This window comes from Argentina silus, assembly GCF_951799395.1.
Source record: "Argentina silus genome assembly, chromosome: Y".
In the NCBI taxonomy this organism is placed as follows: domain Eukaryota; kingdom Metazoa; phylum Chordata; class Actinopteri; order Argentiniformes; family Argentinidae; genus Argentina; species Argentina silus.
The window spans coordinates 32,147,269-32,163,568 of NC_139654.1; the positions used below are offsets into that span (position 1 = coordinate 32,147,269).

The window sequence follows — 16,300 nt, forward strand, 5'->3', positions numbered from 1 at the left end:
TCGAAGCATTGCAGTACATGTCAGTTTTCAATGTAGAGGAAACTCTAAAGCACAACAAGAGCCTGGGAGAAATAGAAAAAATAGCCAAGCTCCTTGGCTACTCTCCTGCAGAGATAGACAAGATTGTCCAGCAGTGGTGTACCATGCATCTTAATAAGTGGAATGAAACAAAAAACACAGTGGGCTTCTGGAATGAGATTTGGAAGTTCAGGGATGCAGCTGATATCAACCCGTTTCAGGAACTTGCCATGGCTGCTGTGTCTGTGTTGTCCTTGCCACACTCGAATGCTGAAGTCGAGAGGTTATTCAGCCAGATGAGTGTGGTAAAAAGCTGACTTAGAAATCGAATGTCCTTGCAGACCCTTAACTCCATCCTGTATGTCCGATATGGTCTGAAGTTGTCTGGTGAGGCTTGCTATGAGCACAAGCTGCCTGATAATGTTTTGCAGCTTTTTGACACATCAGCTGCTTACTCATTTAAGTCAGCTCCCTCAGTTGCTGAACCTGCCATAGAAAGCCTTGACCAAAATGAAGATGACCTGCTCTTTCTGTGAGCCAGCACAGCGTGTGTGTGGAGGGGGGTCTGAAAAAAACAAACAATGAACCTGAATTAGGGCCAGACTAGTTACCATCATTTTCTCACATTGCTATTGACAGTTTTTTCTATTGTCTCTTTTTGGTCCATTTAGATTGTTAATGTTGTCAAGTTAAAACCGTCTATACAAAAAAAAAAAACTTAAAAAAAAAACCTAAGTAACTCTGCCAGAGTGTCTCTTTTGGGTCACTTTGCCGGTCCCAAGCCCGGATAAAGGAGGAGGGTTGGACGTAGAGCTAGCAATTCCACCCCACATAACAGTATTTTGATTAAATTTGATATTATAACATTTAACAATACAGGACAGAATTGTTTTATGCAATGTGGGTCAAGACAAAGCATTAAAGTCATGAAGTTATTTTGAGAAGTGATTTCAATGGCAAAATTAAAAAAAACAGTACAAGAATCAACAGAAGAAAGTTCATTTCTAGTTCTAAACATATTTAGGGTGTTTTTTACTCACTTTTTGTCTCTCCCACGACGTTATTCCTCTCTCCTACAGCGTCCATTACAATTACATGCAAATGAGATATTATGCAAATTAGGCAATGACGTCATTTAGTGACTTCTAGCGACTTTTAGGACAGCCAATTGCTACTTTCCTTTCTGAGGAGTTGGCAACACTGGGCTCAGCCAACAAACAGAAGGAGAGGGAGGTGAGAAGGTGATGAAGCTTACTTCATGAGCAGTAACCGATAAACAGCTGGCATTTGGAAAGTTTGAGGTGAGGGAACAAGAATTGTTAGCATTGTTAAGTATCTTGCTAGCTGGATCGAATCCTCCGTTAGCTAGCCAGAGAAATGTTGAGCAACATTTGCTAACTTAGCTGATCAAATAATTGAGTTTGTTCTGTGAAAATGAGCTGGCTAATGTGAGAAAACGTGTTCTTTATTTGAAGGAGAATACAAACTACTTCTTACTTTTAGCTATTCATTTATATGTCAGAATTCTAGGCTTGTACAAGGACCACTTTTGGCGAAGAAAATCACAGTCAGCAAGCTGTTAATCTGTAACCAACTTTCCAAAAATGGATACATTCAAAATGTCAAACAAAGCATTTTACAGTAAACAAAATGATTGTGATTGGCTATTTGGTTGGGGAGGAGCCGCGGTTTAGACTTGGCTCTTCTCTCGTTGGTGTTTTAGGCTGGTCCCAGCCCCTGACACACGATCCGTTCCAGGTAGAGATATCGCCGGTCCGTTCCCTCTGGGGAACGAGTTGACCTGCTGAAGAAAACATATACCTACTCTGATTTGTCCTTTCCTAGCCTAGTATTTTTCCATTACATCATTCTTGTGTTATGTGTGTGTTGCAGCATCCATCTTGATGACCTGACCCTTACCTCTTCATGTATTAATCCAATGTACCATGGAACTAATGCTTGATTCATCTCTCATTTATCAACAGGCCATCACATTAGTAAATTTAGCACACTGCATTAATGTATTTTTATAGCAATAATAAACTGTTTTTTATAATAATGATTTCCAACACTTCTCAATCAAGAGTTAATGATTACCAAACAAATGTTCCCTGTATCAGATGATTAAAAAACATATTAATTCAATTGATTTGCACATGGAATATCAAATACAATTAGTAAATGTAATCACTCTAAATAAAGAACTGAATAGCTTTATTTACTCGTCTGCTATTGAGCATTATAATGCAACTGTTTTTATAAAAATAATTTCTAACACTAACAAAGTCAGACAGCTAGTTAGCTACAACATCAGAGGAGCTAACGTTAGTAGCTTGGATGAACCAATTAGCTATTGTAGTATTAACTGGTATACGAATCCTTGCCGTTCCTCAAGCTAGTTTGTTGCTCCCTGGACCTTGGGGGATCTGTGTGAAATGTAGTAGTTTAGCTAGCTAACAAACTAACTACTATCTATGAATTAACTTTTTCCCCTCTGTGGTTAATTTTCAGAATGAGAGAATTAGGTGAAAGTGAGACGTTGCTTGTTGAACAAGCAATCCCAATTCATGGATCAAGTACCTGAATCCACCAGTGCCTCCAGTCCTCTCCCTTTATCAAATAAATCCCAGATTGTTCCTGTAATTTAAATGATACAGCACTTGATTAAATACATATTTTGTACCTTATTTTGCAGAGTCTTTTAATTGTTTTAGCCTGAGACCAGAATAAGGATTGCAGCTATTTTGCATTCATTCGAGGGTAAACATTTTCTATACCCTAATCCTAAAAGTCACCAGAAATGAGCATTTAAAAGTTTATAAAGAATAAAAATAAATCTCTCTGGGGGGCCATGCCCTGGACCCCCCTAGCAGGTCTGTGTTTCCCCTGCTCACACATTCTTCTCACCTTTTCAACCCCTAACCAGTTAACCTCCCTGAATATGAATTAGGTTATTTATTTATTCATTATTTTATTATTGCAGTATCAATTGTTGCACAGTAGCCTGTTTAATGTGAATATTAATGTGTATGTTGTCACACTTAGGACAACTTGAAGTCCAGTGCTGCATATAATGAATTTTATTCCTGAAACTAGACATCCTAAGCTACGTACTAAACATTTTGTATCTGTATTAAACCACTTTGAAATGTTAACCCCAATGTCACACTTTGAGCACCTCATTTATGGAATGACCCTTATGTCATGTGTGTGGTCTGTGTCACCTGCAGTGAAAGAATGTGTGCAGAACCTGAGCCAAGAGGATGACAAGGAGAACCTTGTGGCATCGTTATGGGGGGCAGAGAGGTGTCTACGAGTGTTGGAGAGCGTAAGTACTTTGTGGTCACATGCTCAAAGGTTTTTTAAAGGCTCTGCACAGCGACTTTGAATTCCATGTCAAATAATTTCTGGGTAAACGTTACAAGTTTGCAATTACAATTAGGGATGCACCGATAGCACTTTTCCATGCTTCTGCCACCCCTCAACACTCGCAGGGCTCAGACTAAGCTTTTTCCCCTTGTGGCACTGCTTATTGATTTGGTGGCACCAGCACATGATTTGGCCGCACCAACATTTTGTCACACAATAGAAAAAATGTGTAGGCTGATCAAGATGAAAGAAATGAACTTGCCATTGCATTCACAGACAACTTGTGCTGTGTGTGTGAAAATCTTCAATGGTATTGCTATTTACAAACACGTACAGAAACACATTACATGCTACATCGCCTATTCTTTTTGTAAAAAATAAAAAAATCATTGTTTGATCATGACATTGCAATTGTATGCAGGGGAAGGTACTTCCAGGCTACATGCATACCATTTACCGTACAGGCCAAGATAAGTCATTTGGATATCGAATGGAGAGAAAATGTTAAATTAGGCTAACAAATATCCACACACAGATTGAAGGATTGTCTATACAACGCATAAGGAGTGTATACAAATGATAAAGTCAAAAGTCAAAGTGGCTTTATTGTCAATTCTTCACATGTCAAGACATACAAAGGAATCGAGAGGACGTTTCTCACTCTCCCACGGTGAGACAGATAAAGTGCCCAGGCACAACAGATAACACATACTAAAAGTAAAACATTCAATAAAAATAATTTAAACAGTGCAAAAAGAGCAGTCAGTAAAGACAGTAAATAGCAGCCAAATACTGTGTATTCTGTATAAAAAAAAATAATAGTGCAATAGTGCATTGTAGCAATAGAATAGTGGATTGTCCGTAGTGTTTTGGGGGGGGGGGGAGCTGAAGGGTTGGGAGGGGGGATGGTGGTTTCAGCTTCCTGACAGCTTGGAGGATGTGGCTGGGGGAAGTGAGGGGAGAGAATTTAGCTTCCTGACAGCTTGGGGTATGAAGCTTTTCGTGAGTCTGGTGGTGTGGGCACGGAGGCTCCTATACCTTCTTCCAGAAGGCAGGAGGCTGAACAGACTGTGTGCGGGGTGGCTTGCGTCGCTCACAATCGAGGTAGCTTTGCGGGTGAGGCGGGTGGAGTAAGTCTCTTGCAGGGAAGGGAGTGGGGCACCAATGATCTTAGCAGCTGTGTTCACAATGCGTTGCAGTGCTTTCCTACTGTGTTCGGTGCAGCTACCGCCCCACACAGTGATGCAGCTGGACAGGATGCTTTCAATGGTGCCTCGGTAGAATGTTGTCAGGATCGGTGTGGGAGCTTTCGCTCGCTTCAGCTTGCGGAGGAAGTAGAGGCGCCGCTGGGCTGTCTTCGCCAGTGATGCGGTGTTGGTGGTCCAGGAGAGGTCCTCACTGATGTGCACCCCCAGGAATTTGGTGCTGCTCACTCTCTCCACAGCAGCACCATCGATGGTCAGTGGTGGGTGTTCGGTGTGCCCTCTCCAGGAAGTCGACCACAATCTCCTTCGTTTTGCTGACATTCAGCAGGAGGTTGTTGTCTCTGCACCACGTGGTCAGAAGGTTGACCTCCTTTCTATAGTGGGTCTCGTCGTTCTTGGAGATGAGACCCACCAGAGTTGTGTCGTCTGCAAACTTCACCATGTGATTGGTGCTGTGGGTTGATGTGCAGTCGTGAGTCAGCAGGGTGAAGAGCAGGGGACTGAGCACACAGCCTTGTGGGGGCCCCTGTGCTGAGTGTGATGCTGCTCGAGGTGTTGTTGCCGACTCGTACTGCTTGTGGTCTCTCGCTGAGGAAGTCCAGCAGCCAGTTGCAGAGGGAGGTGTTGAGCCCCAGCTGGTCCAGTTTACAGATCAGTTGTTGCGGGATTATGGTGTTAAATGCTGAGCTAAAGTCTATGAAAAGCATTCTCACATATGAGTCTGCTTTTTCCAGGTGGGTGAGGGCTGGGTGGAGAGCAGAGCAGATTGCGTCCTCTGTGGAACGTTTTGCTCGGTATGCAAACTGAAAGGGGTCCAGGGTGGGGGGGAGGATGGACTTAATGTGAGACATGACTAGCCGTTCAAAGCACTTCATGATGATGGGGGTCAGTGCTACAGGGCGATAGTCATTGAAGCAGGATGGAGCGGATTTCTTTGGCACAGGTATGATGATGGAGGTCTTGAAATGTGATGGGACAGCAGCTTGACGCAAAGAAGTGTTAAAGATGTCCGTGAAGACATCCTAAAGCTCCTCTGCGCAGTCCCTCAGCACACGGCCTGGGATGTTGTCTGGGCCTGTTGCTTTGCGGGGGTTGATGGTAGAGAGTGTCCTCTTCACACTGGCAGCAGACAGGCACAGGACCTGATCGTGGGGGGGGGGTGGAGTTTTCTGTGGGCTTGTAGTGTTTGTTGCTTCAAACCGTGCAAAGAAGCTGTTGAGGTTGTTGAGCAGAGAGATGTTGTTGTCGCAGGTCTGTGGCGCGGGCTTGTAGTCCGTTATGGTCTGAATGCCCTGCCACAGGCTCCGCGTGTCTCTGCTGTCCTTGAAGTGGCAAGTAATCTTATTTGTGTAGTCATGAGAGAAAATCATGAGAGAAAAGCAAAATATATTTTCTTACTGGGAATTTACTTTGGTGAAAGCCTCCGCCCTGTATAGCCTACATGTGCATCCGAGATACAATATCCTTGTATTGCCACACAATTTGTAGGGTCCGAAATTAACACCTGCCAAGCGCTAAATGCAGGTAGGCCTACAAAAAAACGACCAGAGAACAGTTTTGGAATACATGTCAGGGAAATGCACAACAATGTTTTGGCTGAGGTGTAGTAAACAGTTGAAAGTATAATTGTCATCACTCATAGGCTATAAGGTTGCTATTAGAACGAGAGGGCTGAATGAATATCAAACATTATGCGTTATAAAAAAACATTATGTAGGCTAATGAGCACTCTGAGTGCGACCAACAATTTCTCTCACAGCAGTCAAGTGGTCGCAAAATGCAACCAAATGGTCGCACTCTGCACAATCTTTCCAGGTGACACAATCTAGGTGTTTGCCAATACAGCAGCTGGCTAGTATGATATTCTCTCCCCTTATTGGTACGTTTGGTATGAAAATTCCTATAAAATAGTGTCACCCAACTGTCAAATTCCTCATGTCTCAGGATTTTCCACCATTTTCAAGATGTCATAATTTCTCATTTCCATCCTCCCATCTGTCTCTCTTCATTCCATGGCAGGTTACCGTCCAGAACCCAGAGAACCAGGGCTACCTTATTGCCTATAAGGACTCCCAGCTCATAGTGTCCTCAGCCAGGTGAGAGAGAGTCAACAATGGTCATGTTGTTGAGAAAGAGTGAGACAAATCTTCACCTAAACAACCACAGAAGGATGGCTGTTCCTTTTAGGCTAATTTCCTCCTCCAAGCCCTGCTCCTCTCCCTAGTGCATTAATGATCCATCAATGCCGTTGAGTCGATGCACACCTGGTTTCCCCCCAGTCTTAATCAGTCACAGCTTGAAAGACAGGGATGAAAACTGTCTGGCTGAGATCAGTGATGCTCAATCTTGGTCCTGGAGAGCCGCAGAGCTGCAGGCTTTTGTCCCAGCTCCGCGGTGAGACACTTGATTCAGCTAAGCAAGGCTTTGAAGATCAGTCGATTAGTTCAATCAGGTCTGATAGCACTAGGCTAGGACTAAAACCTGGGCCCACTGTGGCTCTCCAGGACCAGGATTGAGAATCACTGTCTTAGATGATGGCAATGGTGGACTTGTGCTAGCCCTGACTCCCCTCTCCCAATCGTAGTGTATCTGAGCTATGGCCTGTTCAGGGCTCAGGGTTAAATCTGTAGTGACAGTTTCCCTGGGACTCGGTTGGGCTTCAACCCAGGTGTCTGAAATCTAATCTCCTCTCTCCCCCTCCCCCCCTGCCATCTCCTCTCCTCAGAGCCCTGCGCTACTGTGAGCATATGATCCAACGCTACAGTCGAGAATTGAACAGCTCCCTGTGTTCGTCGGGCATGGCTCTGCCCCACTGCAGCTTCAGTAACGTGGGCAAGGCCGTGGAAGACTGCATGAGGGTTGTCATAGGGGTGCTGCTCAACCTCACCCACGACAATGGTACACTACATTTAGATTTATACTTCAATGACATCTTGACCTCACTTATAACAACATTATACAACGGGTTGATGAAAACAAGCATTGTGATTGGCTGAGAGGCGTTCCAAGCCGTGATTTAATAACGATAATGTCACGGTTAAATCACCTCTTATGATTTGTGTATCACATTCCCTTGACAACATTTGTAATTTTGGGAACTACAGTGCCCTCTAAGTATTGGAAAGAGGAAACATTTTGTCTTCTTTTAGCTCTATACTTGGGATTTGAAATCACACAATTGCTATGGGGTCAAGTTGAGTTTTTCAGCTTTAATTCAGTGTTTGTTTTTTCAGATTGGGTTCACCATTTAGAAAGTACAACATTTTTTAAACATCAATTTCAGGGCTCCAAAAGTATTGGTAAAAATCATTTGATGTCCAAATAGAGTACTCATGTATAGTATTTGGTTGACAATCCTTTGCATGGAATAACTGCCTGAAGTCTGCGACCCATTGACCCCACCAGACGCTGGGTAAATTCTCTGGTGATGCTCTGCCAGGCCTGTACTGCAGCCATCTTCACTTGTTTGTTTTGAGGTCTCTTTGCCTAAAATCCTATCATCAGGAAATTAAATGCATGTTCAATTGGATTTGAAGATTGACTTGGCCAGTCAAGAACTTTCTGCTTTTTGGCCCTGAAAAACTCCCTAGTTGCTATGTTTGGGGTCATTGTCTTACTCTATGATGAAGCGCCATCCAATGAATTTGGAGGCATTTGCTTGTACTCGAGCAGACAAGATGTTTCTGTGCATTTCAGAATACATTCTGCTGCTGCTGTCAGCAGTAACATCATCAATTAAGACAAGTTAGCTAGTTCTTGTGGCAGCTATACATGCCCAAACCATCCCCCTCCACCATGTTTCACAGATGAGGTGGTATGTGTGGTGTCTTGGGCAGATCCTTTTTTCTCCAAACCTTCCTCTTGCAATCAGTCTGGTACATGATAATATTTGTCTTATTTCTGTCCACAAGACCATTTTCCAAACCTCTGCAGGCTCTTTAGGTACTTTTTAGCGAACTGTGACCTGACCATCCTTTTTGAGGATAACTAGTGGTTTGCAGTGAATCTTGCAGTGAAGCTCTGTAGTTTGGCTGGTGACATATTCTGCGGATGGTAGTCTCTGACACATTCACACTTACCTCCTGGAGAGTGTTCCTGATTAGTGGGACAGTTGTTTTGTGTTTTTTCTTAATTATGGTGAGCATTCTACGGTTATCCACTGTAGAAGTCTTCCTTGGCCAACCAGCCCGTTTGAGATTATTATTATTATTATTATTATTTTTTTTTTTTAATGATGTTCCAAACTGTTGATTTTGGCAAGCCTAAGGTTTTAGCTATGTTTCTGGTTTTCATTGACACCGATTGTTTCCTTGACTTTCATTGATGTCTCTTTGGTCCTCCCGTTGACAGACACCAATAGCTGACTCCAAAGGCAAATGCAAAGCCTAGAGTCAATACTAGACATTGACAGCTCTCCTATGCCTGCACAAATGATGTGACGGAACACACCTAGCTTATTAGAAACACCTGTCAAGCCAATTGTCCCATTACTTTTGGGTACCCTTAAATAGGACTATGCATAAAAAGTGAATTTCTGAATGGATAAACCAATATATACACACATACCATTGTGGTGACTAGACACCTACTGGTTGAGCGTAGACAAATTCACTACATTACCCAGGTGCCTTAGCGTGGTGAGGGTTGGACAAATTATGTAAGTAAATAGGAAGTGTGAATGAGTTGTTGGTGAATGGTAGAGTGCGAAATAAACACGGAGATTGTTGCAACTTTGAACTGGTGATCCTCGAGATTCTTCAGATCCCGCAAACCACTACAATTGGTGACCCTGACGTGAGTTTTTTGGACGTTTTTCAAAGCTTTTTTGAACATGGCGAATGCAGTTGCTCTCAAGTTGCCTGAGTTTTGGGAGCACAATGTTAGCGCTTGGTTTGTGCAGGCTGAAGCCCAGTTTGCCATCAGGGATATAACTTCAGAGGACACGAAATATTACTATGTGGTAGCGTCTCTGAAGGGTTCAACTGCTGCGCGGGTGATAAACCTGAAAGAAAACCCACCAGCCAGGGACAAATATACCACTCTTAAAGGACACCTGAAGGGAGTTTTTGGATTGACAGAACCAGAACGAGCTCGGCAGCTCCTGTCTCTCCCTGGGCTTGGAGACTCAAAGCCCTCAGAGTTAATGGACCATATGCTGGCTCTGCTTGGCAATCACCAACCATGTTTCCTTTTTAGGGAGCTATTTCTGCAGCAACTCCCAGACCAGATTCGTTTGCATTTAACCAGTTCTGTGAAGGTAGACCTTCGTGAGTTGGCCAAGGAGGCTGATGTTATTTTTTCAGCTGGGAGGAAGACTTTTTCGGTCACGCCCTTTACCAACACCAGCACTACCGGTGTGGAAGGCATGCATCAACCGCACACACACACCGTCTCCGCCAGCGCTGTGGCTCGCCGTGGGAAGTCAAGTCTCTGTTTCTATCATGGCAAGTTTGGTGACAGAGCAAAGAAGTGCCTCCCACCATGTAGCTGGTCGGGAAACGCATTGGCCGCCACCCATTAGCAGCACTGAGTGTCGGCCCATCCAGCGGTTTGCTGTTCATTACTGACTCTAATTCCGGCCGTAGATTTCTTTGTGACACTGGAGCTCAGGTCAGCATTCTGCCTGCATCAGCCTTGGATATTCGAACAGCCAAAGTGGGACCCAACCTTGAAGCAGCGAATGGCACCCCCATCCCCACGTTTGGCACACGGCCCTTAACACTGTGCTTTGCTGGACAACGTTTCTCTTGGGACTTTGTGTTGGCGAAGGTGTCCACCCCTCTCCTGGGTGCTGATTTCCTCTGCGCTAATGGGCTGCTGGTGGATGTGGGTAACCGTCAGCTGGTCAACGCTGAGACCTTCTGCTCACTGGCTTGTGAGCACAGCACCGCTACATCAACAAGGCTGGCCGCTGCCCTTTCACCGGCTGATGATATCGCCCGACTCCTGCTGGAATTTTCAGACATCACAACGCCGACGTTTTCAGCGAGCTCCATAAGACACAACGTGACTCACTTCATACCAACCAGCGGTCCACCGGTACATGCTCGAGCCCGCCGGCTGGACCCACACAAGTTGGCGATCGCCAAGGAGGAGTTCAGCTCCATGGAGAGACTTGGCATCATTCGTCGGTCTGACAGTCCCTGGGCCTCGCCTTTGCACCTGGTGCCCAAGGCCAATGGAGGATGGCGCCCGTGTGGTGATTACCGGCGGCTCAATGATGCTACTACACCGGACCGGTATCCTGTTCCCTATATTCAGGATTTTTCAGCCCACCTGGCGGGAGCAGTTATTTTTTCAAAGGTGGATCTCATTCGGGGGTATCACCAGGTGCCAGTCCATCCTGGCGACATCCCCAAAACGGCAGTCATCACGCCGTTTGGCCTTTTTGAGTATTTACGAATGCCTTTCGGTTTGAAGAACGCCGCCCAAACTTTTCAGCGGTTGATGGACTCAGTGCTGCGTGATTTGCCTTTTCTTTTTGTTTACCTGGATGATATCCTGGTGGCCAGTACATCCGAGGCAGACCACCTGTCACACCTCCGCCTCCTCTTTACTCATTTGCGGCAGCACGGCTTGATTGTCAATCCAGCGAAATGCCAGTTTGGGGTGCCCTCCATTGATTTTCTCGGCCATCACATCACTTCTACCGGGGCAACCCCATTGCCCTTAAAGGTGGAGGCGGTGCGGCAGTTCCCACGCCCCACAACGGTGAAGGCCCTACAGGAGTTCCTGGGGATGGTAAATTTTTATCATCGCTTCATTCCACGAGCAGCCCACCTCATGCGCCCCCCCTGTATGGGGTCCTTAAGGACAAACCTCCCAAGCACATTGTTGACTGGTCTAGTGAAATGTCGGGATCATTCTCTGCCATCAAGGACGCGCTGGCGAACGCAACCATGCTAGCACATCCTGTGCCGGATGCCCCCATTGCTGTGACATCTGATGCCTCGGACCGCGCAGTTGGAGCAGCGAGTTGACGGGGTTTGGCAGCCACTTGCTTTTTTTAGCCGGCAGCTCCGTGCTAGTGAGCAAAAGTACAGCACGTTTGACCGTGAGCTACTCGCCCTCTACCTGGCAGTCAGACATTTCCGTTTCCTCCTAGAGGCTCGACCATTCACTGCTTTCGTGGACCACAAGCCTTTAACTTTCGTCATGGCTAAGGTGTCGGAACCATGGTCGGCCAGGCAACAGCGTCATCTGTCCTACGTTTCTGAGTTCACCACAGACATACAACATATAGCAGGGAAACAGAACACCGTGGCCGACTGCCTTTCTCGCACCTTCACCTCGGCGTCGATTATGCCCGCATGGCTGTGGACCAAGCCGCTGACCCTGACATTCAGGCCTGGAGGACGGCGACTACAGGGCTTCGGTTGGTGGATGTCCCTTTTGATGATAAGGGTACGACGCTGCTTTGTGACGTTTCTACTGGCCAGTCCCGTCCTCTGGTACCCAAGATGTGGAGACGGACGGTTTTTGAGGTCGTACATGGCCCGTCACACCCGGGCCGGAAGCCATCGCAGCGTCTGGTGACAGGGAAATTTGTCTGGCCTGGCATGAAGAAGGACATTCGCGGCTGGGTCAACACATGCATTGCATGCCAACGCACAAAAATCCATCGGCATGTGAAGGCGCCATTGGAGAAGTTCACAGTCCCGGAACGGCGTTTTGACCACGTCAACGTGGACTTGGTTGGACCTCTTCCTCCCTCCGGAGGGTTCACCTATCTCCTAACGATGGTGGACAGAACGACACGGTGGCCGGAGGTGGTTCCACTGTCAGGAACAACGACAGCTGAGGTGGCCCGTGGATTCATTTGGGGTTTGGATTGCCCGGTTCGGGGTTCCCTCTGACCTCTCCTCAGACCGGGGGCCACAATTCACCTCACAGCTGTGGACCTCTATCACTCAGCAGTTGGGTATTTCACTCCATCGGACTACAGCATACCATCCCCAGGCCAATGGCCTGTGTGAGCGCTTTCATCGTTCCATGAAGGCAGCGCTGAAAGTGGACCTCCAGGGCAATAGCTGGATCGACAGGCTACCCTGGGTGATGCTGGGACTTCGTACTGCACCTAAGGAGGACCTCCTCTCTTCTTCGGCGGAGCTCGTCTATGGCCAGGCCCTTAGAGTGCCGGGTGATTTTTTTTCCTTCGGTTACCGTTCCCTGGTCGGCACCAGAGCAACTGCGTGATCTCTGGGACAGGGCAAGTGCCTTTAAGCCGACTCCCACTTCAAATCACAGCCTGCCACGCGTCCATGTCCCTCATGATCTACAGTCAGCGAGATATGTGTTCATCCGCCACGATGCACATAGGAGCCCTCTACAGCTGCCTTACGATGGCCCCTACAGAGTCGTGGAGACAGGCGACAAGACCTTTGTCATTGACATAGGGGGGAATAGGGAGCATATCTCGGTGGACCGCCTGAAGTCAGCTCATCTGGATGGGGAACGCGAAGTGGAGGTGGCTCGTCCACCACGCCGTGGCCGCCCTCCTGCTGGTACGGGCACGAAGAGAAATCCTAGTGATTCCGGGCCAGGCTCTCCATCCCAGGTTCGGGAGTCCAGTAGCCGCTTTGGACGGGTCATCCGAGCCCCGGCGCGTTATGGGAAGTCAGTGTTTGTGAATTCTGGGGGGGACCTGTGTGGTGACTAGACACCTACTGGTGGAGCGTAGACGAATTCACTACATTACCCAGGTGCCTTAGCGTGGTGACGGATGGACAAATTATGTACGTAAATAGGAAGTGTGAATGAGTTGTTTTTGGGAATGTAGAGTGCGAAATAAACACGGAGATTGTTGCAACTTTGAACTGGTGATCCTCGAGATTCTTCAGATCCCGCAAACCACTACACCATCAAATAAAAGCTAAGAATCTCTACTTCAACCTCACAGTAACAAATATGTAGAGCCAAAAGAAGAAAAAATGCTTCACTGTCCCATTACTTACACAGGGCACTATATAACAACATTACATTACAAGACCATCTAAGCTTGACCTGACCTACAATGGACCACCAGATCTAGATTTTATACTTCTATGACATCTTGACCTCACTTATAACAACATTACAAGACTTTTCAATGTTTGACTTGACACACCACAACGGTACAGCAAATCTATATTGTTACTGTACATATATTTAATCTAAAGGTCACCCACAACATCAATACAATGCTACAATGCTAATGTGTTTAGCCTCACTCACAGCAGTGGTACAATACTGCATCTTGGTAACTAACTGGTGTGTGTGTGTTGCAGAGTGGGGAAGCACTAAGAGTGGGGAGCAGGATCAGCTCATCATTACAGCTCTCAACTGTGTCCTACGGGTCCCACGCTACCTACCTCAGGAACAACGTTTTGACATCAGAGTACTGGTGAGAGCATCACAGCTGTGCGTGCAGGCGGGCAGGTGTGGTGTCCATTTTGGATGATTGCAAACATCCTTTAATCTCATAATGCAGACTGTAACATTGTTATGATCTTTGTACAATTATTATTAAAAGCATTTGAGGGAGAGTGTGTGAGAAAGAGAACTACCATGTGGTGTAGGGAAAGTTTCTAAGAGGCTTTTTAACAGCAGCTCTTCCTCCTCTCTCATTTCCTCTCTCTCTCTCCTCCCTCCTGCCTATGTTCTCCTGCAGGGCCTTGGGCTGCTTATTAACCTGGTCGAGTACAGCGCCAGGAACCGCCACTGTCTGGTGGACATGGAGTTCCACACCACCGTCAGCCTTGAGGAGAGCCAGGGAGAGGGGGAGAAGACTCAAGCCCCTGAATTAGCCCCAGCCTCTACAGAAGCAAGGGAAGTGCTTTCTGCAGCATGTCCCACAGACGGACAGGCAGAGGGGACTGAGGAGAAGACCAAGGGCCCCTCCTCTGGAGCCCTGGCTGCTCTGGTGCAGGTAGGAGTGCTTTTATCAACACCTCTTCAATCTCGTTAACTGAAACTCATTCTCGAGTAGAAATGTTTTAATGGAAGCTCAGGGACACATTTTTAGACCAGTCTTCGACTAAAATCCCACTTTCAATAGACACTCTCTATTGATGCTACTTTTCAGTCTAAAGCGTAATCTATTTGCGAGAAACCGGAACTTAAGTCAAACTGAAGTATCTTTTATATGTGCGCTTTGACTGACCGTTTTGTGTCTCCGTCCATAGTTCTTCCTGGAGCGGGAGCAAGCAGCCATCGTGGCTGAGGCGCAGACTGATGACATCATTACGGAGGCACCCAAGCCTCAGTATGATCAGAGCGGCGAGTGGCAGGAGACCTCGGGGGAGATCCAGTGGGTCACCTCAGAAACCAATGAGAATGAGAAGAAACAGGAGGAGGAGGAAGAAGAAGAGCTGGACCTCAACAAAGGTAAACAAACACTTTGTGTGTGTGTGTTATACCTGTTACAGGTTAGCCAGAGAGAGAGAAAAAAAAACCTTCTTAAGCTAGCACCAGTAAACTAGTGTGAAGTGACTTGTTGACTTGGATCGTGTCAGAGGATTTGGTGTCAAACATTTTTGCGTTGTGCACCAACTGCAGAGCTGGCTTTATGTGTGTGTCCAGTTAGCGAACGTTGGCAATGTAGAAGCTAGTCTTATGTAAGTAAAAAAAAAAAAAGAAAAGCTGTTCAAAACATAATTCAACATTTAACTGCCAAGCACATGACAAATTACTACCTCAATTACGTTTGTTAACCCATTTGTGCCGGATGCTGCGCGACGCAACATTGCATCTCCCGCCGGTTGCTGTGTAGCGCAACTCTGACTCTCCTGCCGGATGCTGCGTGGCGCAGCATTTTTTATTTGTCGTATTTTTCATGAGGCGTGCAGCATATAATGCGCTGTCATTGGTTTAAATACACATGAGATGGGTCTTGTTTTTTTAAAAACACGTAAGCACCCAAATGTCGTGTGATTCGCCAAAAATCACATAAATCAATCAGACATACACGTGCGTTTATTGTAGATTTTTTTTGGAGAGTGGCGAGATGGCTACGGCAGAGGAGAATTTTGACAGCGAGGGCAGTGACATAGAGTTGGGAGAGAATGAGGAGTTTGAGAGGGAGGAGGAGGTAGAGGATGATTATCTACCGGATGATCCTTTGGATAGAGCACGAGTGGGATTTGTGGACAGAAGGAGAGGAGGAGGACGACTTTCTCGGATTCCAGGTAGACTGGAAAACCGAGGGCTACCAGCCGCGCATTGCGAAGCAGTTCACCCGCAAACCGGGGGTGAAGCAGCCGATCCCCGTGGATGCTAGCCCCCTGGATGTCTTTTCGCGTATTTTTAACGATGAGCTTTGGGACATGTTGGTGACGGAAACAAATCGGTATGCTGAAGAGACGTGCGGTCAGACCCCCACCAACTCCAAGTGGAACCCTGTCTCCAAAACGGAGATGAAGACATTTGTCGGGCTGTGTTTCACATTCGGGATTTTGAAGCTGCCAGCACGCAGGGATTACTGGAGGCAGACCAAATGGTTGTACCAGACCCACGTCCCCAAGGCCATGGCAAGGGACCGCTTCGACATGATCTGGAGGTAATGATTTGTGTTTTGTTTTCTTGCGCTCTCTCCGTTCTCTTACTAATACATATAAATAAATACAATGATGGCAATACATGTTAGGCTTAAACTCATTAATCTTATCATATGCATTTTCAGATATCTCCATCTCCAAGATAACATGGACCCTGCCGTGGACAAATCGGAC

At 46.4% G+C, this 16,300-nt stretch overlaps 1 protein-coding gene across 2 annotated transcripts in view; it reads left to right on the forward strand.

The window, feature by feature from the left end:
* The window catches only part of LOC310824222 (wings apart-like protein homolog), a 69,020-nt gene that overhangs the window by 38,671 nt on the left and 14,049 nt on the right, over positions 1-16,300 (forward strand). For both annotated transcript variants that reach the window (XM_083697047.1, XM_083697048.1), the window contains 6 exons: positions 3,249-3,346; positions 6,612-6,688; positions 7,318-7,490; positions 13,859-13,974; positions 14,242-14,499; positions 14,756-14,957. In XM_083697047.1, coding sequence (XP_083553173.1) covers positions 3,249-3,346; positions 6,612-6,688; positions 7,318-7,490; positions 13,859-13,974; positions 14,242-14,499; positions 14,756-14,957 — 924 coding nt within the window. The remainder of the gene's footprint in view (positions 1-3,248; positions 3,347-6,611; positions 6,689-7,317; positions 7,491-13,858; positions 13,975-14,241; positions 14,500-14,755; positions 14,958-16,300) is intronic.